We start from the raw sequence: 25,098 nt of genomic DNA on the forward strand, positions 1-25,098 counted from the left end.
TGAAACTTTCACAAGAAAAACGATTTTGAGAATTGTATTGAGACGCACGGCGAAATAATAAAAAAATGAATGTGTGACCTTTTCCTTTTAGCGGCTAGTCTGGCCTTTAATATTATCTACGTTTAATTATTATTTTGAAAAAAAAAAAAAAACATTTAAAGGAGATAAACTAATAGCATAAAAACGCTGGTCAATAAGACTCGAAAAAGGATTAAAAGGGTTTTCTTTAAATAGTTTGATTTGAGGAACGTGCCACATGTACTATCATACCCAAATCTACCTGTTGCATTTGTAATTATTGCTAGGAAGCTGCTGCTTGGGAATTGAACTGTAGTGCTTATTGCAAATAAAAACGCATATACCTATTGGAATAACTTGATCTCAATACTTTAGTCATGCGTCTTACATAAGTACAAAATTTACGATATGTCGTAGCATAATCGTAAATTACATTGATGCGTTGCGTTCGCGACGTAAATGAATTGAGTTGAGATGAACTGTGCTGGCGAATAAGACCGTTTTCACATCATCCGATCCGATATCGGTGATGAAAGACAGACGTACATATTTCATACATTTTACTTACCCCGATATCGGATCGTCGTTCAACACCGATATCGGATCCGATAATATGAAAACGCTCTAAGCGTTGAGCTTTCTTTTAGGCTGGATTTATATGAGTCCGTCCGAATGCCCGAATTGGCCGCTACACTGCGAGATCACAAGCAAATGCATGTAACGATTTATTTAAATAGCGGCGTAGTCGCGCTGCCTTTTACATTTGCTTGTCATCTCGCGATGTAGCCGCCAAACTGCTCATTCGTGCAGATGCATATAAGGACGCCTTCACATTAAGTCGCCAGTAGTGTGGCAGCCGCACGACTTCTACACTAAAAGGCGTCCTAAATCAAGTCTGTATCGAGCGTTTGTCGCAGCAACGCAGCTATGTCATTCTGACCACACAGGCACACAGCCTTACCAAATTAGGGTTGTTGAAATTCTATTTGCCAAGGTGCCACGATGTTATGTAGCCTTCGGGTCTATCGTGTCAAATATACATATTACCGTGGCACATGACAGCTATTTTATTTATTTTATTTAATTTTTATTTTATTGATTTTTGGAAAACTTACAGCTAACATACACATAGAATTTAAATATACAATACAAGAAGGCCAATTAAAAGTTTCCACAGATAGAAAAATGCTAATAAAAACAAGGCAGCGATAGACAATGGCCACAATAATTTAGAATTTTAGAAACAATTTAGAAAAACAAAACAAGAATTGTAATAACGTATTAAGTAAAAGAATTGCGCAGGTTACAATTAAAATAGAAATTATTAAATTCTTTCTTGAAAGTTGTTACATTGGTAAAGAATAGGTCCACATCAATTATTCGAGATATTTCATTAAACATTCTACTAGCCCTGATCATATAAGAATTTTGGCGATAATTAGTACTATAGTGTTGAATATGCAGTAGGTCACGCTTTCTTCTCGAGGCTGCTGGAACGCGAAGCTGGATTGTGCTGGTGAGATCAGCGCAATCCGCTGAGCTGTTGGCTAAATTAATAAGAAGAGCCAGGTCTGATACTTTTCGTCTAGCAGATAAAGGCAGTAGATGGAATTTTTTGCAGTGATCAAAATAGTTGTTCAAGTACGTTCCAGATCTGAATTGCACGTATCTAAGAAATTTCTTCTGTATGTTTTCAATACGGTTAATATATATGTCCAAACAGACGAGCAGTACTCGAGATGGCTGCGCACAAAACTACAGTAAAGGATTTTAAGAGTTTTAATGTGTTTGAAATTAGCGGAGACGCGTATTATGAATCCCAAAGCTTAAGCGGCTTTTTTAATAATATCGTCTATATGACAATCAAATAAAAGTTTAGAATCAAACGTAACGCCCAAGTCTTTTATCTTGGTAACTCTAGAGGATATATCTGTAATTTTGTAGTCGTAGTGAATGAAGGTGGTCTTACGAGTAAAGCTACATACGTAACATTTGGTGATATTAAGATCTAGTTGGTTACGACGGCAGTAGTCAAGGAGTCTGTTAAGATCCTCCTGGAGGCAAATAGCATCGTCAATGGTTGTGATTTGTTTTAAAAATTTCAAGTCATCTGCAAATAGGAGTACCTTTGAATATTTGAAACATTCGATAATATCGTTGATAAAAATATTAAATAAAAAGGGTCCCAATAACGAGCCCTGAGGTACACCTGATGGTATGAACATAGGCCTAGATGTGTAACTATTAAGAACAACAGATTGACATCTATTGTCAACGTAAGAGGAAAACCATCTAAAGAGGTTACCCCTAATTCCTATCGCAGACAATTTGCGCAGCAGTGTGTGATGATCCAGACGGTCAAAACATTTTGTAAAATCAGTGTAGATTATATCGACCTGCGTGCGCTCAGACATACACTCAGACAAATAGTCGCTACAGAGTATGAGATTGGTAGCACGTAGTGATAATTGGACTTAGGATAGGATACAGCTGATTGTAAATTATTCTTTCAAGTAGCTTTGCAAAAAGACACAGTTTGGATACAGGCCTATAATTACTAACTACGTCCTTCGGCCCTTTTTTGTGTATAGGCGTTATGAAGGCCGATTTCCAGATAGACGGCACGACTCCCTCGGTGAGTGATCTTCTATAGAGTAACGTGAGCGGAGGGGTCAGAGATTCAGCGCATTTGCGAATTAGGATCGGTGGAATGTGATCTGGTCCCGCAGATTTGTTTAAATCAATCCCTTTCAATAGTTAACATACTTCCGATTCACGCACATCAATAGTATGGATGTCAGACACACATATCGAAGTGTCATTCGAGATCGAGGAGTGTGGGTGATTTAAACAATTACTAGTGCTGGGCCGAGATAGAAAATTTGAATGAAAATAATTGCTAAACATGTTTGAGATATCCTCGCCGTCACTGGAACTTATGTCTCCTAATTTAAATAATGCTGGATATGCATTGTTTATTTTTTTAGATTTTACATACGACCAAAAGGACTTTGGAGTTTTTAATATATTGTCTTCAATACTCGTAATGTAATTGTTGTACATGTCACGTTCGATATCTTTAGCGCGCTGTCGTAGTAAAATAAATGAATTATAGTCAGAAATTTTTCCGTACTTTTTAAATTTTTTATGAAATTTTAACTTCTCCTTTAGTATTTTTATTAACGGTTTCCTGTACCAAGGAGGATATCTTTGACCAGGGGTTACAATTTTAGTAGGTACGTAAGAGTCCCGTAAGTTATAAATTGTGTCATAGAAAAAGGAGACGGCGCCTTCGAATGACCTAGAATTAAATTCATGCCGCCAATTAATTTGGCCAATTCTATCGTTTATCGAAGAAAAGTCGGCGGAGTAATAAACATATTTAACGTAAGATTTAGTAGGCAAAATTGGTACTTTAGCAAAGTCTACTTGTAACGTAATAGCCCTGTGGTGTGGGTCTTCGAGTACCAAGGGGTCTGTGCAGTCGTTTACTTGCACTACATTATTGCAGAAAACTAGGTCCAAAAGTCTATTAGACGAATTCAGGAAAGAATTGTATTGTAAAAAATTGCATATCGCCATGTTATCAAATAAATAATTTTGTACATTACCTTGTATATTATCTGATGAAAGAGAAATCCCGTCGTCCGAAGCCTTCCACTCAATATTCGGTAAATTAAAATCACCGAGCACTAGAAACTTGTCTAAGGAACACGCACTAACAATGTCGAAAAGATTTTTCGAAAAGTTATAAAGCTGGGCTGACTGCGAATTACCATAGTTTTGGTTGCAAATATACACAACACAGACATGAACTTTAAACGAAAGATTCACGTTTTTGTTATTAAAATATAGCGAGATCCACAAGTCTTCGGCACTAGAAAACCACTCACAATGGATATCACAAGCTAGTTCGCGACGCACTGCGATAAGAATACCACCTCCCATACTTTGATTGGTACGAGCGTAGTCCCTGTCACGTCTAAATACTATGTACCTATCATCGAATAGTTCGCAGTCCTTAATATCTTCAATAAGCCAAGTCTCCGTCAAACAAATTATGTCATATAAGTTAATACAAACATTACGATAAAACAAGGAGGTTTTCGTGCGCAGCCGCCTAACGTTTTGGTAATATGCACTAATCGGTGACACTGTTAAATAAAAAGTTAATTAGATAAATGTGTAACATATTGCGTAATAATGTCTTAGGACGAATTATGATTTTAACATTATACGTGCAATTCAAATAAAGTACGTAGTAACAAATATTTCTGTAACGATCCAACAAAGCTGCGCGAGAGTAAGCATTAAAGCAATAGCAATACGATCTATTACGAGTATAGTAACTATTACGTTGAGTGGCTATAGAAGACAAAGCGAGAAAGCGTGGCCAAGCAGATTGGAGCCTTAAATTAATACTCAGTAGATACAAAGTCAGTTTTAAAGATTTTGCATTGCTTTTGCAGATCCTTTTCCGTTTTGATGTGGAATGTCGGTGATGTTGCATTCTTTTTGATGAGGATTTCGCACCCAGACATATAAAAAATCTTTCTGTTTAGCCAATGACTGCATTTTATTTAGAAGAATTTTATTCTCCATAGTTAAGTGGTCGTTAACATAAATATGGGTGTCCGATTGAAATCCTAAGATAGTCGCATTTATGCCTGCTTTCAATTTTTTTGCTGCGGCCACGAAGTTGGTTTTTATGTAGCGATTGTGTACTGAGCAGATGATGGTCTTATTCTTGTCGTTGTTGCGCATTGGCACGCGCGCGATATAGTTTATTTGCTCCTTTGGTATAGTGCATCCAATTGTGTTACCGATCTTCTCGATGATAGTAAAAAGGTTTTCAGAGTTGGTCATCGGTACACCCTTAATTTCGATGTTGTTCTGTCTCAATTTTTGTTCTGACCCGTTGCGAAGATCCTCGAGCTTGGAGCAGCGTTCTTGGAGAGCAGATATGTCCGTTTTTGTTTTTTTATGCGAGTCCATTTCGCTAACCACGTCGGACAACTTGCTGCTGAGAGAATCCACTGAGTGGCTGAGGAATTCCACACTAGATTTAAGGGTAGTACACTCAGCTTTGAGGGTTTTTAGGTCAGCAAGCTCCACTTGAATAGCCTTGACGTTTTCAAGCAATGCAGGTAGGCTGTTGTCCATACGTGCCGCTAGGGCCTTGAGCTCCATCATAATGATGTCCATGTCCAAAGGGTTTGTAGCGGCGCGGGCAGGCGAAAGGCGAGGGCTGAAAGCTGCCATTGCCTTGCAGCCACTACACCTCCATGTATTTTTGCGATTTCCCAGTTTTCGCCAACCACCTTCGGTAATACCGGCGCAGGGGAAATCGAATTGACCTTGACATTCGGAGCATTTGACGCCATCCATGCACTCATTTGAACAACGTTTGCAAATAAACTGCATATTGAATAAAAATAACTAAAGTTTGAGAACCGTAATCCAACGAGCACGAATGCAGACGTGCGACCGATTGGCTGTCTACCGCCAGGCTATATCGTGACATATGGCAGTAGTTTGACACGATAGACCCGAAGGCTACATGGCGGCACCTGGTGGCAAATAGAATTTCAACAACCCTCATTACCTGTGTTTCAGACGTGACATCCAGCTGTAACGTGTGCAGGCGGCCGGAGCAGTCCTCCTTCAGCATGTCCGCGTCAATGTTGCCGGCCTTGGACTGGAAGCCGGCGAACACGTGGTAGCCCAGGTCGTCCAGTCTCCGAGCCAGGGCGTTCCCGAGCACGTTGTCGCATCCCGTCACCAACACCGCCTTACCCGCCGCTGTCACCTGGCAAAAAGGTATGTTATTATGATTTATCCATATTGGTCTACGAATAATAAAAACTAATTGGTATTGTAAACGCGAAATTGTCTGTTTGTCTATCTGGCACTTTTTCATGACTAAGGGCCTATTTCACCACTTCCTGATATGTTAGACCGGCAGATGGTGACACAAAATTCTTGGTCATTTGTACCAGGATGGCGGTTCTTCAGGGGTCTAATTACGTAAAGGCAAAAAGGAAAATGATGAACACGTGGGTATTAATCGAACGCGTCAGATAAATAACGAGTGTCGAACGATATGTTAAACAAAAATGCTTGTAATTTCAGATAGTCGAAAAAAAGAGGTAGCGTAATGTCATACTTCTCGGGTGTGACTTACAGCCCGCCATACCGCCGCGATACATTAATTTAAATAAAACAATTCATCCATTTGTACCAGGCTAATTTTTGCATAGCTAATTATCGTCGAGTAGCCATTCACGAAAATCTCCTTGCCATACTTGTCCGACAGTTCCCAATGGCCGCCATACCACTGCAAAGGAGTGTTTTTTTTTCGCCAAACGATTTGTACCACCCTGAAACTTTTTTTAACAGTTCCCTGTATGATCATAAATAGAAGTCTGATGATGCCATACCTGACACTTGGTCATTTGTACCAGACAAATAACCAAGAATTTTGTGTCACCATCTCCCGGTCTATGTGTCGGATAGGCTATCCACAACTTAACTTGACAGATAGAGTATGGAGAATATGCCAAATAAGTTGTGGATAGCCTATCCTATATACTTTATCTGGAAGTGGTGAAACAGGCCCTAAATCTCAAAATCGATTTTGATGAAATAAAGATACCTAGAATAAAGAACCTACATTGAGAAGAATTTCTTCTATAATAAAATAGCAAATTGTGAATATTTTAAAATATTACACTACTGCCATTTCATAGAACATGAAAAGTACAGTACGGAATTATTCCGTACTGTACTTTTCATGTGACAATACACACTCATAAACTTTTCCTTTATTAGTATGGCGTTACTTAAAAATGATTTTCTATATAGTGCGACCAATTCGATAATGCTATTTACAAATCAGTTCGAATCGGTAGGTTGATTATCGAATTTGGTCACCTTTCCAAACCGACCTTTCACAACAGGTACTTTTATTTCCAGGGCACGTAACCCTTTAACCCAAAGGCCAAATAGCATTGTTTCAACTTTTGCCCTTATACAAAATAGAATCATTATTTATCCGACAACAAAATAATTTATCCTATTACCCTAACGAGTAATTCTTGTACGAACATAAGGCTTTACAGAAAATATATTTTTCCCTTTGATCAGAATTACTACTGATTCACGTTCGTGATATGTGTTTCAGTGCAGAATGAAAGGGATCAGTAATTGTATTGAGATGTGATAGACGAGCCGTGTTTGTTACCAAAGACATTCAAATTCCTTATAGAAATCTAATGTAGTATGTTGGGTACCTATTTAGCGGTGTATTTAACGTTTCAGATACTGTATCAACTAAACCTGCATATTGGTTGTGTAAACTGTACAAGTGGGCTCGTGTCTACGTACTCATTTGATACCATATCTTTTTTTTATGAAATAAGGGGGCAAACAAGCAAACGGGATACCTGACCGAAAACAACTTCCGTCGCCCGTGGACACTAGCAGCATCAGAAGAGCTGCAGGTGCATTGCCGGCCTTTTAAGAGGGAATAGGGTAATAGGGGAGGGTAGGAAAGGGAATAGGGGAGGGTAGGGAAGGGAGAAGGGTAGGGGATTGGGCCTCCGGTAAACTCACTCACTCGGCGAAACACAGCGCAAGCGCTGTTTCACGCCGGTTTTCTGTGAGCCCGTGGTATTTCTCCGGCCAGCCCATTCGTGCCGAAGCATGGCTTTCCACGTCTGTTACATTACATGCTACACTACTAAATGAGTATTGAGTACTAAGCTTAACAGAGTGTAGATGATTACTAGTACTAGTATGCGCTATTATATAATTTTAGAAAGCTGGGAAAAAAACTATTTTAAAACTTGTTACTTTTTAAAACACCTTAAACTGCCACTATAACTAAAACGCTATGTTTCGCTTCTCAGAAATACTTTTTCTTTTCACTCGCAAACTTGTGATTCCTATTTTATTTAAATGTATTTTTAACAGTAATGTTCTTTTGTATAACAGTTTGACTCGCTAACAAAGATTGAGGCTTCGCGTGGGTGGCACATTGTGCTATCTTCCCGTTATAAAAATATAGACGTTTTACCTCATAAAGCCAGAGTATACGACTGCTTAATTCGAATTGAATCGACTAAGATTAATGTGATTTATGCAAATTGCCGAGAACAAAAATAACTCACATTCTAGATAGCTTTCACAAGGTCACGCTTTCAGATGTAGAGCTTAAAATAGGAAATGCTGAAGCTAAGCATAAACATTAAACATGTTTAAAATGTACGTACCTACGTCAATAACTCGTTTAACAAAATTGAATTAAAATTTTTGCATTTCTGTGGTCCAGTGGTTTAGAGTGTGTCTCTCGATTGGTCGACGTAGACATGGGTTCGATTCACACTTTTAAAGTACCTATGTAAACATGTACATGCACCTTGTCTACTGTTTTGTATATATGGGTAAAACACGAGTAAAAGCTTACGCCCGCGCAAAAATGTATTAGGAACGTGTGAGTCAAATATTATATTTTATTACATTAATAAAATTCGATGAAAACTTTAACATCGTAATTAAACCCACGAAACTGATAGAGAATGTTAAACATCTTTATCGGTTAATTTTCATTAATTAGTTTTCGTATAAAGTTTTCGTTGAAAATATACGATGACAGGTTGATTGATGTGTACTATGTGTCTATTATGTATTCAGCATCGAAACTATTATACGGTCTGCACAATAGAAAAATATACAGTAGATCGTTCTCGTATAGTAGGAAATCGTCTCCCAGACAGACGCGGCCTGCGGTGGCGGTAGCGGTGGCGGTCAGTTGGATGACTTGGCCGCGTTGCCGCGTGTGTCTGTGTCGTTCCTAGAACTCTCAAGTCATCCAACTGACCGCCACCGCCACCGCCACCGCGGGCCGCGTCTGTCTGGGAGACGCTTGACATCTTTATATTTTTTTATCCCCAAAGGAATATTTTTCGACCAAGCGAAACGTGATCGGTCTATATGACCCGTCAAAGTTAGAAAATTTAATAGCTCGATTTAAAATTGCCTGAAATATTTAAACGTCCAAATCAATTGCACGCACACATTAGCGTAAATCCAGTAAATTTTAAGAGCGTAATTATATCACGTCATGTGTGCGTCCTACTTGTCTCGTAGGGTTACAGTAGAGTAACATCGTGTTCTTAAGATTATGGTGTTTAGCGACCATAATCTCAAGAACACGATGTTACTCTACTGTACCTCTATAATATTTATGTTGAGCTCACACCAACTGACCCATTTTCGAACTTATACCTACGGTAATAAGTCTTAAGATGCTACACTCAATGTGTCCACAACTATACAATAACGTGCGAGTGATGACGCTCAGACTATTTAGGGGAGTCACTTCGTACATTTTTAATGGAATCATCCTCTACCGGGGTCATTTTTGATTGGTCCTTGATCTTGCATACATAATTTCAATTCTGAATCACTAAATATACACTCAGTCATCAAAGTATGCCGTCGATACCAACGGAAGATAGTCTTTGTTAATATATATGAATAGATCACTTTAGTAATAATAAAATAATTAATAATGTCATATAATAATAAGTTGCAAACTTACGATATGTTAAAAACATGGATAATGCTCATGATAAACTAAAGCATTCCTGTAATAATTTATGTTAAGTAATAAAAAGCGAATTTAAGATTGCAATGACTAAGAAGTTGAAGGAAGTTCTTCAAACGTTCTTCGTGTAAAGTTTTTTAACACTCCGAGAACTGCAGATATTATTGCATAAAAAACAAGATGTAAATTTAAGAGGAACAAATAATAGCTACGTATTTGCAACGTTATCGAAAGATCGTGTTAAAAATCACTACTACATGAAAACATTTTGTATTTGATTTATACGAATACGTTACTGTCAATGCCTTCTGCTAAGCCTTGGTAAAGCAAATAAATAGTTTAAGTGACGTAAAATACTTTTAAGTATTTATACAATGTGTCCCAACACCGATGTCCGATCCTTTAATGTCGTAGATAAAAAACGGCATATTTCATAACATTAAAGGATCGGACACCGGTGTTGGGACACATTTTATACATGTTCATTGTTCAGTTTATGTTTAATGCATACATAAGCTGAAAAAGTACGCATAATAGTTTCTTTTCTTCTCGTCCGAGCCTTTAGCATATAAATAGCCTTAAAAAGGTGAAATTGCACATTCCGTCGCAATGTGGGAATGAATAAGATATATTTAAAAGTGTCTATTTTGTGAAAACTACCATTAACCTATTTTTATCGGACTTTCGAAGTGAGTGGATGTTTACAGAGCCCCTAGCCAACACGTTTTCTTTATAGCTTTTTTTATAGAATCGCCGATCAAAATGTATAGATCGATATGACACGAGATGTCGACTTCATATTATCGAACGCTTATGTCAATTCCATACATTTTTGACTGTCGATTCTATAAAGAAGCGATAAAGAAAACGTGCTGCCTTGGGGCTCTGAGGTTTGGCACACGAAATAATGTGCTATGTACAAATGTTTACATAATTTGTCTTAATTAGAGTAAGGGCTTGCTCTCACGAGAGGCAACAGTCTAAAGACAGATCATTTTAATTGCCATACAAATGAATGTTTTCTTTTGCAATAGTCTGTCTTAGGAATGTCGTGTGAGGTCTTATCGACATCTCAAGGGTCAATTTACATTGCAACGTCGCAACGAGGCATTTAAGCCCTTTTAAAATCGAATCAGACAGATACCGCGATCTATCAATCCGTGTCTCTTTTTATGTAGGAAATAAAGTTTAAGTGTAATTGGAAATTTAAAAAATCTCCGCGCAATGTGAACTGACCCTAAGGCGTGATTCCAGAGCGGTTGCCATAATTGTAGTATCGAGTGGTTCGATGCAATTTGGATATTGCTCAAGGAGTGGCGATTAAATCTAAAATAACACGGCAACCTTAAAGAACCATTTCAAGCTGTTATACGTATTGCATTAATAATTTCAGATACCGTTTAGTACAGTCATAAACATTCATACTTTCATACTTTAATATTATAAATGCGAAAGTGTCTGTCTGTCTGTCCGTCTGTCTGTCTTTCTATTACCTCTTCACGCTCAAACAGCTGAACCGATTTTGCTGAAATTTGCCATGGAGATACTTTAAGTCCCGGGAAAGGACATAAAATACTTCTGATTCCGGTAAAATGTACGGTTCCCACGCGATTAACTTATGTTGGTGCAATGGAGTTCTCTCTAGAATAAAATATATCGTAAAGACCTTAGCATTCTGTGACATTTAAACTTTGAAATGACCCGTCGTCAGTCGTATTTCCAAACCATTACGACTTTTACATACAAACCTTTGAGATAGAAGCGTATTTCCTGTGAAAAGGCCGGCAATGCACTTTTAAGTTTTCTGATTGTAGGTACCCGCTTTCCATCAGGTAAGGGGGTGTCCACAAATTACGTGAGGTGTTTAAGAGGGGAGGGGGTCTCGACAAATCTCACGTATTTTTTTTCTTATTGTTACAAAAATATTGTACCATTTTGGTCCATTCCAACCAGATTGTAAGTGTATGTGTAAGATTTAATCGTAAGCGTAATCGTAATCGTAATACGTTATATATTAAGATCATTCTCTAATATTTTGTTCGAAAGAAAATAATTTCATTCATACTTTGACGTTATGACATCTATGGACTGATAAACAATCCAACGCGTTTACATAAGAAACCTACGTCATTTAAAAAAAATCTCACGTGAGATTGGAGGGTGGGGGAGGGGGTTGAATAAATCTCACGAAATCTCACCACTTTCAGAAAAAAAAAAAACACCTCACGTAATTTGTGGACGCCCCCTAATACGTTTGACAACGGATCCATTTATAAATACCTCTTACAATACGATTATGTCACGTGTTCTGGCACGATTTTTTACCTTTTCCAAAAAAATTCCACAAATCCTTTAAAAAGTTTAAAAAGCTGTAAAACTTGAAAAACATCTTGAGTCGTTATGAAGTTGTGCCTAGATACATGGTTTTGACTGTAATAGTTTAGCAAGTAACGGCCGTTCCCAATATTTGATCTATCTCTGGTTTTGCCCTACTAGAGATAGGAATAGCTCACATTAGACATTAGAGACATATATTTTATGACAATTGTGAGCTATTCCTATCTCTAGTAGGGCAAAACCAGAGATAGATCTAATATTGGGAACGGCCGTAAGTCACGTCGAGACATTGCGTTGTTTTAATGGAGGTCGAACGGCCGCTACGCCGTAGCACCGTCTACGTAAGTGCTACGAGACGCTACGTAAATGCCATAGCAGACTACGCACTGCAATGACGGTCACTGTAACTATACTACATATACAGTAGCCCTACCACGAGTATAAAGCTATAGTATTTTTCGATACCGTTAATTTTTAGTATGGCAAATTTTACTGCGCCTCTAGCGGTTACTTGCGGAACTAAAATCGCCATACTAAATATTTACATTGTCGGTATCGAGTATCGATAAATACTATAGCTTTAAACTCATGGTAGAGCTACAGGATATGTAACAAAACTAGGGCCCGTTGACCAGACTTGAAGTTACACGAGTGTAACTGTCATGAGAATAATTTTACTCTTTCAATTTACTCTAGGATATCTTCGTTTGCGTTTTACCGAGTTACTCGATAGCAAACGAGCTAACGGGTCACCTGGTGGAAAGCAACTTCCGTCGCCCATGGACACTCACAGCATCAGAAGAGCTGCAGGTGCGTTGCCAGCCTGCAGCTCTTCTGATGCTGTGAGTGTCCATCCCCACCCTCCCCTATTACCCTATTCCCTCTTAAAATAAGAGGGAATAGGGTAGTAGGGTAGGAAAGGGAATAGGGGAAGGTAGGGAAGGAAATAGGGGAGGGTAGGGAAGGGAAAAGGGTAGGGGATTGGGCCTCCGGAAATAAATTGTCAATTATAGTCAATTATATAATAATGAAATAAATTGTCAATTATAGTTTACAATGACACCCTGTTGTTATGCAACTATTCTCAGTTTAATATTTACTCCATCAAAATTGCCCTTGTAAATATTTACTCCCGTGTAAATCACCTTATTTTTGGATAAGAATTTGGGGAAACGCAAAACCAGCTTACTCTTAGATTAGGAAACAGTTATGCTCGAGTAAAAATTTACTCCAGTTTGGTCGAATCCACCCTAAGTGATAATACTTCAGGGATTGTATTCCATAAGAGCAAATTATTTTTTGTCATTTGTATGGGTAAGCACTAAGCACCCAAGCGTCACCATACAGTTCATGAACTTTCCCGTATTTAAGTAAAAATAAATTTACTCTTTTAGCGTTGATGCTTTCACAGCGAACTCGTTATACGGCACCCATACACATGTACATTACCTTGTACATGTATGTCATATATTGTGAATTAATTGCTGTCTATGCCTATGTATGCTTAGAAAATTTCTAAACACGCACTGGATTTTAAAGCGTTTTTCAACATGCATAACATAGAGGAAATAATAACATACTGATCCTTCAAGAGGTTTAGACTCGTGAGAGGACGCGGTCACTAGTACATAATAAAGTGTTGTATGTAATGTAAGTTACGCAGCGAAACCAATTTTCGGCAATCTATAGACTTGATAGATGGTTCTATTATATTTGGTCCCCTATTGCCGATCATTGGCGTCTAGTCGACAAACCGTAACAAATCTTAAAGTCGCATAACAAATAGTCAATTTTTCAGCTCATTTACTCACATTATCTCGTGCAGCGAGCTATGATCAATAAGCATTTTATTCAAATGGTCCAGCTGTATCGTACTTTTCCAGAGCTTTGCCTTATTACGTGTGAACATCTGCTGATAATAAAACTCGTGACGTGCTATTGGTTTCATGTTCCATAAACTACGACCTTAGTATAAGAATATTATTATTTATTACTTTTTATAAAGTTTTTTTTTTAATGCGCAGGGGAAACCCATCATGGGTGCTCCGGGTTGGGGATGTGCCTCAGTAAGCTGAAGCACCCCGGGGGTATGGGGGACTCTTACCCACTAAAACCACCTGCGGTTTGCCTTCAGCCGTATACGGAGGGATGTCCTGGATCTGTCTAACACAGGACTCCCTCCACCACCAGCCGGTACCAGCGGAACGGAGGATGGGTCATCCTCTCTGTTCCGCTCCGCGGCCTCTTTCTGCGAAAGGACGGTTTCGCAGACAGAGACCGCCGCCTGCATAGCCTCATCGCTCTCGAGCATGCAGCGAACCATGCTCGAGAGCGAGAGGAACTAACCTAACCTAACCTAACCTTAGTCAGAGTGTGTTGATAGCAGATTTCTCAAAAAACGCGCGCTTTTCAAAGATAAAACTGCTAGATCGTTATTCTATCCAAATATCACACAATTTAAAAGAGTACAAAAATGTAAAGTAGTCGCAGTCGTTGCTGAGAAACCGATCGTACATAAAATAAGATGTGTATCTCATGTATCTCATCATGTATCTTACGATATAAAATATTTATAATATTGTTTAAACGATATTACTGAATACGTAAAAAACGTAAAGCCAAACCAAAGTACAAAAAAAGAACTAAATGCCTAAATGTTTATAGCCCACAAAAAACAATTGATTATAACCTATAAGTAATCACAAAGATTACACAATTATATAAGGTTACGTTTCAATAAAAATGAAAACTTGATAAAATAGCGTACATTTGTTACGAGCGCGGCCCACGGGGAGCCCCCGAATCGCGCGGGGTAATTACTTGCAACGCAACACGTGATATTACTCGCTAAGGCCGCGACCGCAAATGTCGCCGCGACATGGTAGTGCGACAACGCAACAGGACCTTTATGTTTAAGAGATCGATTCAAAGGAAGATTCCTGGTCTATCTTATTAAGTGGGTTAAAATCAAGCACGACATACAATAGACATTGACTTGACATAGCCTAACCAAATAAAGTAGGTCGGCTATCAATTTAGCCTATCCTATCTATAGTGTAAAATTTATCAGGGTGAGAGAAGCGAGCCCTAGCATCCTGAAAACATTTTACGGAAATCTGTCACGTCTTTAACATAGTAATTTTTATTTATATGTAGATGTGTTATCATCAGTCAGTCAAGGTTTTTTTAATGTAGATGTGTTATCATCAGTTAGCCAAGGTGTGACGACGCGAGCCCTCACAAAGCTCGGCTTTTATCTAGTAATAATAGACACAAAAGGGCTTTCGGTACTTGACTACCTTTACTTCCGATCAAAAGCAACGATTACCGATAGCAAAACAATTTAAAGCGAATGCAATCGATGATATCGAACGTGTCTCGTTACGGAGTGACGTCACATAGGCCGGGCTTACGTATGTTTGCGTATATTATATTGCCCACGTATAATGCGACGCATTTGTCTAGTTTTTGCGGGCGAATGGGCGGGCATTAGCCCCACCTGGCGGGTCAATTTTCGTAATCCCTCAGCTCCGGGCACGTTTCATACCTTTGTTTTAAGATTATGACGGATCACGTGTACAGTTATGAAATATTATGAGAGCCTAAGATTATGTAAAGATGAAGAAAGTTTATTTTTTCTGGAGCTGAGAAGTAGATTGGACACGTGTTGAAACTCCGTTACTTCAAGACATTTTCTTAACACGAAAAAGCTAACAAGCTTTAAAAATTTCATACACTGACTTTTGAAATCGAATATTTGTTATTAACATACTCTTCCATTATATCCATACTTCCATACTTACTTAATATTATAAATGCGAAAGTGTGTCTGTCTGTCTGTCTGGTACCTCTCCACGCCCAAACCGCCGATTTTGCTAAAATTTGGTATGGAGATACTTTGAGTTCCGGGAAAGGACATAGGACACTCTTTATTCTGGAAAAAATGTACGGTTAACGCGCAATAAACGAGTTTTGGCGCAACGGAGTTGCGGACATCATCTAGTATATTATATTCGTAATAAAACAAAGATCTTCGGTTGTCGGAACAGTATTTGGTAAAGTTTTGTACAGTAGTAGTTGAATTTCTGTGGTTATAGAATTTACACTTTATTCCAACCTAGTTAAGTCATTTAACATGGGTCATTTATGTTGTAAATGATGAAAGCCATTATACATATTAAATTTCCAGGTAGTAAAGATAAGCATACAAATTGAATCCTGACATTGAATATACGATCCGGGCACTACCTTGACACACTCCGGGCTTCTTCGTTATTAACCTTTAGTTACGTTAATATTATATTCACAGTGGCCAGCGTAACGTATGGCCGCGCGGCGAGACATAATATATTTCTCGCCGAAAGCACACTCCCGGGACAAATAATGTGTGTTTAGGTTTAACGAAAACTATGCTTTAAATATTAACTTTTTTTTAGATTGGATCGTTGAAGTTGATGTGCATTGTACACGTCTTATTCATTGATGTATTTAATTTTGTATCAAAGATTTATACGTGGGAGAGCCATGCTTCGGCACGAATGGGCCGGCTTGACCGGAGAAATACCACGTTCTCATAGAAAACCGGCGTGAAACAGCGCTTGCGCTGTGTTTCGCCGAGTGAGTGAGTTTACCGGAGGCCCAATCCCCTACCCTATTCCCTTCCCTACCCTCCCCTATTCCCTTCCCATCCCTACCCTCCCCTTTTACCCTATTCCCTCTTTGAAGACCGGCAACGCACCTGCAGCTCTTCTGATGCTGCGAGTGTCCATGGGTGACGGAAGTTGCTTTCCATCAGGTGACCCGTTTGCTCGTTTGCCCCCTTATTTCATAAAAAAAAATGTATCAACATTAAAAAGTTTTATTTTATCTATGGACGCTTCACACAACGTCAGTCTGGCCCCGTGCTTAAAGTACTTGAAGACTTGTGTTACGGGTACCAGACAACGGAAATATATTTAATACTTTTATCTATACTAATATTATAAATGCGAAAGTATCTCTATCTGTCTGTCTGTCTCGCTTTCACACCAAAACTACCGAACCGATTGTAATGAAATTTTGTATACAGATAGTCTAAAGCCTGAGAAAGGACATAGGCTACTTTTTTACTGGAAAAAAGCGTTGTAAGGGGGTGAAAATGCGTAAACTTGTTCAAATTAAGTTAGTTCCAAAAATTCATAATAGATGGCGCCGTGCGTATCCTACACCGCGCTAACGCTTGCTCAAAAGTCTTTCTATAAGAGGTGGTATTATTTATATTCGTTTTTTCGATTGTTATTTCTTTTTTACGTTATTTAATAAATCAGTACTTTATCTATGCAGTGACGTAACCTTAAAACCGGTCAGTGATAAATAGTTTATGGGTAAAGTTGTGTAATTGGGAGGCTAAATAAGCTTAAAAATTTGGCATAAAATATAAAGTTTAATTAAAAAAATTGAAATATTATGTGCACACTGCACATCTGTTTTGATTTAAGGGGTACCAGGGTTTTTTTATAAAAGCTTTTCACACCAATTTTGTTGACATCGCGCGCTATAAACTAAAGTCCACGCGGACGAAGTCGCGGGCAACAGCTAGTATTATTCATATATTTAAGATTTTTACGTTATATTTGTACACACACACATGAGTAACATTTAATTACCATTTAGTAGTTTACCATAAGATTGGGATAATTCGGGATACTTCAAACAGTTTTTTCCAGTTTTTCATTTTTATAAAAAAAAAATACTGTTTAGTAACATTAATTAACTAGTAAATTGGAAAGGAAGTCGGACAAAAAACCTTAAATTCATAAAACCAAACTTACAGTGAAAGCTCGTGACTGTAATTTCCTAATGTAGAGGAACAATTTCATATCCGAGTAGCCTCCACTGTCACTTATCTTCACAAGTTCATGGTCACTTGGTCATTTGGCAACTTACGCATGTCATAAATACATACCGCTATATTTCTTTAAAAAACGTTTTAATGTGGGCGAAATTATGTGAAATCGGTTTTTTACAAGGTTACTGTGTTTCATAGAGTTTTATTACTCTGTGACAGACACTGCAATAAATAGAAAGAAGAACTAATAAGAGTACAAGGGTAGCGGTTAAAACTAGTAATTCTTATCTAATATCCATACTAATATTATAAATGCGAAGTGTGTCTATCTGTCTGTTACCTCTTCACATCCAAAGCGCTAAACCGATTTTACTGAAATTTGGTATGGAGATATTTTGAGTCCTGGGAAGGGACATTTATACAAGGATACTTTTTATCCCAAAAAATGTACAGGTCCCGCACGATAAACGAATTTAGGCGCAACGGAGTTGCAGGAGTCATCTAGTCTAGTCTAGTGTATTATGATTGCGAAATTGTGTCAGTCCGTCAGTCAGTCTGTCTGTCTGTCTGTCTGTCTGTCTGTTACCGCTTCACGCTCAAACCGCTGAATTGATTTTGCTGAAATTTGGTATGGAGATATTTTGAGTCCTGGGAAGGGACATAGGATACTTTTTATCCCGGAAAAATGTACGGTTCCCGCGCGATAAACGAATCTTGGCGCAACGGAGTTGCGGGCGTCATCTAGTATATTATAAATGCGAAAGTGTATTTTTCTGGTGTCTATCTAACTTCCTGTCTTTTACCTCTACACGCTCAAATCATTTAACTAATTTTCTTGAAATTTAGTCTGGAGATACTTAGGGCCTGTTTCACCACTTTCTGATAAATTGCCGAATAGGCTATTTACAACTTTTTTTAAAGATTCTCCATACTTTTTCTGTCAAGTTAATTAGTGGATGACCTATTCCTCACTTATCAGGAAGTGGTGAAACAGGCCCTTAGAGTACTGAAAATGGATATAGCATCTATAGTTTTACTTCCGGAAAATGATGGTTTCCGTGTGGGAAATTAATTTTGGCTAATGTTTAGTTGTGGTTAAAATCTAGTTCATTATAATAATTCAATACAGTTTACCAGTATATTTAAAATTCAGATATTCAAATTATGGTCATATTATTGTTTATTAGTGTTAATTAGAACATTGATTATACTCTAATTGTGAATTTAAATTTGAAATCGATGAAATTGTCCATTCAAATGCCATGCCAATAACCTGGCAGTTGAAACTGTTATAATTTTAATTACTTTCTATCGGATTTTGATTTAAGCTTCCCAGCGCTGCGAATTAACCTTTATTGAATTTTTTAGCCTATACAATATTTGAGTTTTCAAGTTAGTAGCTCAGTTCCGCAGCATATGCTGTGAAAAAAAAAACCGGCCAAGTGCGAGTCGGACTCGCGCACCGAGGGTTCCGACAGCTTAAAGGTATTATAGACCTGAGTATTTGGTATGAATTTCAATTTAATACCTCTACGCGTTTATGAGGAAATGGGTAGTAAGTTTAAAATTATTAAAAAAAAATATATTATGTGATGTAACTAAAAATTTATGGTTTTCGTAATTTTTCCTTTATCTATGCTATAAGACGTTGCTTCGTACCAAATTTCAAGATTCTGAGTTCACGGGAAGCACCCTGTAGGTTTTGATTCCCTTGCAAGTGTCGAAAATTTGCGGCATAAACGGCTGTATCTTTTGATTGCGTTGGCTTAGAAGTTTGATTTTTTCACAGCTTCAAGGGACAGTAGACCTGAGTAATTGATATAAATTTCAGCTTCATACCTCCACGCGTTCCTGAGAAAAAGGGTCTTGACAGACGGACAGACGGACAACAAAGTGATCCTATAAGGGTTCCGTTTTTTCCTTTTGAGGTACGGAACCCTAAAAATGAGAAATTTGTGATGAAGATACGGCAAATTTTGTTTATTATAGTTATTTCCATGGTAGAATGTCTTACGGCATTCTATTATGGGGAAGTGCTGCTGGAATTAACACAATATTTGTGCAGCAGAAGCGAGCTATACGATCTATTTATAAAATGTCATCCTTTGAATCTCTCAGGGAAAAGTAAAAAGTTTAACGGAATAAGAATTCTGACCGTAATCTCTCAATACATTTTGGACAATGTAAATATTTTTAAAACTTAAAGTCATTCACTGCAGGAATAAGCACAAGTTAGATATACCAATAACCAGGCTTAGCAAAGTGAGCAAATCTTTTGAAGGTCATGTATACGTCTATATAATAAAATCCCAGAAAACGTACAAAATCTTTCAGTTAATAAATAAAAAAAAATGTTAAAGAACGTTTTTGTGCTAGGGCTTATTATAAGATAACTGATTTTATCAATGATAGCACACCCTGGGAAAAATAAGACTGACTGACTATGGGCTGCTTCTATATAAAATATATAACACATTTTTACATGCTTTTGTAAATTAGTTTAAGTTACTATTGTAATTTTCCATCTTTTTAGAAAAAAAAGCCCCGAGTGAGAGTGAGAATAAATATTTTGATTTTGATTTAATTCGTAAAATATGAGGTGAAAATATATTAAGAGGGCGACTAACCCAAAAAATCAAACATCGTCCACATTCTCTCTTCACACTCACGCCGGTCTTTCATATGCCAGGTGAAAAAGGACGATGCGAAATCATTGCCAAGTTAGTTTTTTCTTAATAACTCGATAAATATACAACATTTTAAAAATCCGCCAGGTCAGTGTCTCAATGATAGAATTTTATATGTATAAAATATTAACTTAGTTTAATGCACGGTTATGGCAATATATTATAAAAATTCCTGAAATAGAAAATGAAACAATTCGTGGGTTATTTTCAAGTATAAAAATGAATTAAAACATAGACAATTTTGGGTTAGTCGCCCCCTTAAATGAAAAGTTAAATTACCACACTACAAAATTGGATAGCTATTTGCATGGAATTTATCTAAAACTAGATGACCCAATGAACTTCGTATCACTTTCCTCTTTATATAAACCTTCCCAGCACTTCCATGAACATTTGAAGACTTGAATTAGCCAGATCGGTTCACTCGTTCTCGAGTTTTAGTGAGACTAACAAAATTTAAAATTCATTTCATCTTATACTAGCTGTCCCGGTGAACTTCGTGTCACTTTAAAACCTTCCCTGGACTTCTACGAATATTTTAAGACTAAAATCAGCCCAATCCGTTCAGCCGTTTTCGAGTTTTAGCGCGACTAACACATTTGAAAATCCAGTTTTATATATAAGAAGATATAAAATTCTCGTGTCACAATGTTAGGCCGCGTACTCCTCCGAAACGGATTTACTGATTTTAACCAAATTTTATATACATATTCAGTGGGTCTGAGAATCGCCTACTGGATACTTTCTATATTGATAAGTGCATTTGTTGAATAAATAATAGTAAATTATTACAACTCGAGACTGACGGCGACCATTGTTTGTGCGACGGGATAGCGATGGACGTTGCCATGGTGACATACTTATTTAGTCACTTCAATAAAATAATACGGGAGAAATACTTTATATGGCAAAGAAACGTTTTCCGGGACAGCTAGTTTATAATTATATATGCTAACTAGCGGCCCGCCCCGGCTTCGCACGGGTGGACATTGATTTTTAAATAAAAAATTTTCAATCTTTATTTCTTAGTCAATCTTTATGTTAAGCAGAACATAAAAATGGTTTACACTATTTAGCCTGTAACTACTATATATAATTATTATACAAATTTTTATTGTATTTTTTTTATATTTTAAGTCTTATGTTTGATTATTTTATCCTTACCTACAGGAGATACTATTATTTATACAATTGTGCAATTTCTAAATGTATTTTTTTTGTTTAAAGTATTTTATGTTTTTTTTTTGTAGTTTTATGCTTTATTATTTTATGCAATATAATTCAATTATTATTATTAAATCTGGTAAATACTAACTAAGCTATAGCTGGTATATGTTGAGGTTATATGTTTGGCTGTGGATATATTTTTTTAGATTAAAAAGTAGGATAATAATTGTAATACTCAGACATACGATATCGCAGACTTTTACGTTGATATTAATGTCCTCTATAACTTATAAGACTCTAGTACATCACTTTGAGTCTATAATTTATAAAGCTTACAATATATGGCATATTTTGGTAGTTTTTTTACACAATTAATATTAATGTTAATACGGTTCCCTTTTTTCTCTCATTAAATAATTATAGGCATGTTCAGCAGAAATAGTGTAGATTTAAAAAATATGCAATTATTATAGTTCCATCGGCATCGTGGGTATCGCAGACATCGTGGGTATCGCAGACACAATAGATCTTCAATAATTGTTATGCTGGCAGCCGGCTGCCGCCATTGGAGATTTATAGTTATAGAAATCAATTATAATTTATAATAGCAATCAAAAATAATAATCATTCAAAACGTAATGAATTAATGAAGTACTATAATATTATCCCATCAATGAAGCGGCACCCGGCTGTCGCATAACTATTATATTATAAATGTATTGTGTCTGCGATTCCCATGATCGAGGTAATAATAATTAATATTTACGTGGACTCTCCGGGCGAGCACACCCGCGCGGCGCGCCTTGACGACGCCCAATTCGCAACATGCAGCAGAAATCGTAATATTTTAATTTCGCCATAACATTAAAACCAAACGTCCAATTTTAATCATTCGAAGACCAAATATTATCTACATTAACTGTAATTAGAAATGAAATAATTTATTTTGATAGGAATTAATGCCATGAGTAAAATAAAGGCATTTAAATGTAATCCAAAAACATTTCAAGATTTTTTAGTAAAAAATGGTTATTGTGCCTCACTCAACATAGATAGGTATAGTGTGTCGCAGACTTTTTTGTAGATATTTAAAATATCTAAAATTACTTGGAACATTTTATGGTTCTATCTTTTATAGTTTAGGCAGCGTACGCGAAAAAAGTAACATTTCTGGTTGATTTTTTACACCTTTTGATATTTGGAATTTTCGGACAAATTCCAAATATCTTACGGAACCCTATTTTTTCCCAAAATAAAATTTAGCCTATGTTCAGCAGAATTAAGAGGAATCTACACCGCCGTTTTTCCATACAACCGCTGTCCCCTGTTTCCTCCCTGGATAATGCCGGTAGAGTAATGATTTTTTTCCTGACTATCTATGGCCACTATTAGCATGTCCCTATGTTTTCTTTTTTTTCATAATTTTATTATTAAAAAAGATAAGAACGTCCGAAAACCCAAAAAAATGGCCAGATTTTCCTTTGTGTTCAAACACCCAGAAAACAAAACTGGCTAAAATATACAAAAAAAGTAAAACATAGGAACACAGCTCAAGCCTTGCTTTAATTCTTAATGAAAAAAGTACTTAAATCGGTTAAGTTTTGGAGAAGGAATCAGCGGACAACGAATCGAAGATTTTCTGTTCTTTTATTAGAACTTTTGTCGTGTTGTCTCTATCGCGCTCTGCGGTGGGAGACTTGAGATTGGTGAGACAGCAATACATTTTCAAATACCTATTTTCAATTTCTCTCGCCCCTGGTGTATCCTCTTAATGTAAGATTCCAATGGTAAAATAATCTTTCAAATCGGTCCAGTAGGTACGGAGCCTATTCAAGACAAACAAACAATCAAATCTTTCCTCTTTATAATAGTAGTGTAGATATGTATTTTTAGTCTTAGATATGAGAACCGACATGAATTTCTTGCATTGTTTTTCTCCAAGTAAGGAGTTTTAGGTTACGCAATATCGAAATTGGACAATAACGTGATTGGAATCCAACTGTGATCAAGTTGGAATAAAATACGTCATCGTCGCTAAGTAAGTGTGTTGTGGAATAAATCTTAAGTGCTGTATAGATATACAGTAGAGTAACTCTGCTGTATCCTTGAAAACTTGACTCAGACAAGTTTCAAGCACGTACAACATGACACTACACTGTATTGATCCTTGAAGTTATCTGGAATCGAGCGTGAGTAGTAGTAGTTGTTGTTAATAACAGGAGCAAGCTAAAGTAGGAGTGTTACAGTCTAGACCACGATTCCCCTTCCCCACGTCCCCCTTACGCACGATGGACCCACCTTTTAAAGAAGGTGGTGGGCAGTTATGGTTGGACGAGAGTCATGGATGGGAGCCTGTTAAAGGTGGCATAAGTTCTATGGACTACAATAAGCTGATGATAAGCTTGTACACAAGGGCTGTTTCGAGCAGTCTATTACGAAGATGATCTACTGTGTATAATTAATATTGTGGCTTAAGTGCCGTAATAAAAGCTGTACGGCGATGGATATTGCGATGTGAAGCTGGTCGTAGGCGTAAATGCATCGCATAAATAAACTATGGTGTAGTTCCTAAAGGTCAAACGTAAGACGAATATAGCTATTATACTTTTCACATTAAACGAGTTACCGTGTAATATGAATATTCCAAGTTAGATCACAATTTTTCCCTCAGATAAAATGTGAAAGGTTAAATAAAGTCGGAGGCACAGTATTACGTTCGTGAAGTGGCCTTTCGAGAGCCGTTTGGATGCACAAAATATTTCGTATGACGTGAGCCGGAGACGGAGTGAATAAATAAAGAGGAACGTCTGCAACTCTTATTGTATTGTTATCGGGCTCCTAAACGCGCTATTACTAAGGATACTGTTGTTTTCATGTTTAATGTCCGGTTTCCGAGATTTTTGGCTGAAGTTTCCTTTTTCTTGTGCTTTTGACATAAAGTTAATATACCTAGCGGAATAGAGAATCAAAGACCTGAGCAAGCGAGATATCAGTAACACTGCGTGTTAAAAAGGGACGTGTGATAGCATGACAGCAGAACTCTTTTTTTATACGTCCAGTTGGCACTTATCAGCACGTTGACAATTTAATCACGTACACATTTAAACACAGATGTAAATCAATTTCGGTTTCGTTTGACAGCTCGAGAAGGTAATATCACCTTTATGGCTTTTGATTGGCTAACGTCAAAATATAGACCAATCAACAACGCTGTTCAATAAGCAAAGACCTGAGTGGAAGAACCAGAAAGCTAACATTTTATAACATAAGGACAATTACTCATTTTTCCCCCTATAATTTAAACAAACCGTGTATCTTACCTACTTCTTCATAATATGGCTAATATATCTGGCTATACATAAAATCCAATATTGTTATAGTGTTCGTGGAAACTGGAAATACGATTAAAATTAATTATGTATTTGTGACTGAGTGACAGAGAAAAGTGCCAA

The 25,098-nt window shown here is 37.2% G+C and overlaps 1 protein-coding gene across 1 annotated transcript in view; it reads right to left on the reverse strand.

The window, feature by feature from the left end:
- LOC121733739 (D-beta-hydroxybutyrate dehydrogenase, mitochondrial) overlaps positions 1–25,098 on the reverse strand; it is an 89,248-nt gene that overhangs the window by 26,396 nt on the left and 37,754 nt on the right. The window contains exon 4 of the mRNA XM_042124089.1: positions 5,624–5,827. Coding sequence (XP_041980023.1) covers positions 5,624–5,827 — 204 coding nt within the window. The remainder of the gene's footprint in view (positions 1–5,623; positions 5,828–25,098) is intronic.

Source organism: Aricia agestis, chromosome 14 (assembly GCF_905147365.1).
Source record: "Aricia agestis chromosome 14, ilAriAges1.1, whole genome shotgun sequence".
Classification (NCBI taxonomy): domain Eukaryota; kingdom Metazoa; phylum Arthropoda; class Insecta; order Lepidoptera; family Lycaenidae; genus Aricia; species Aricia agestis.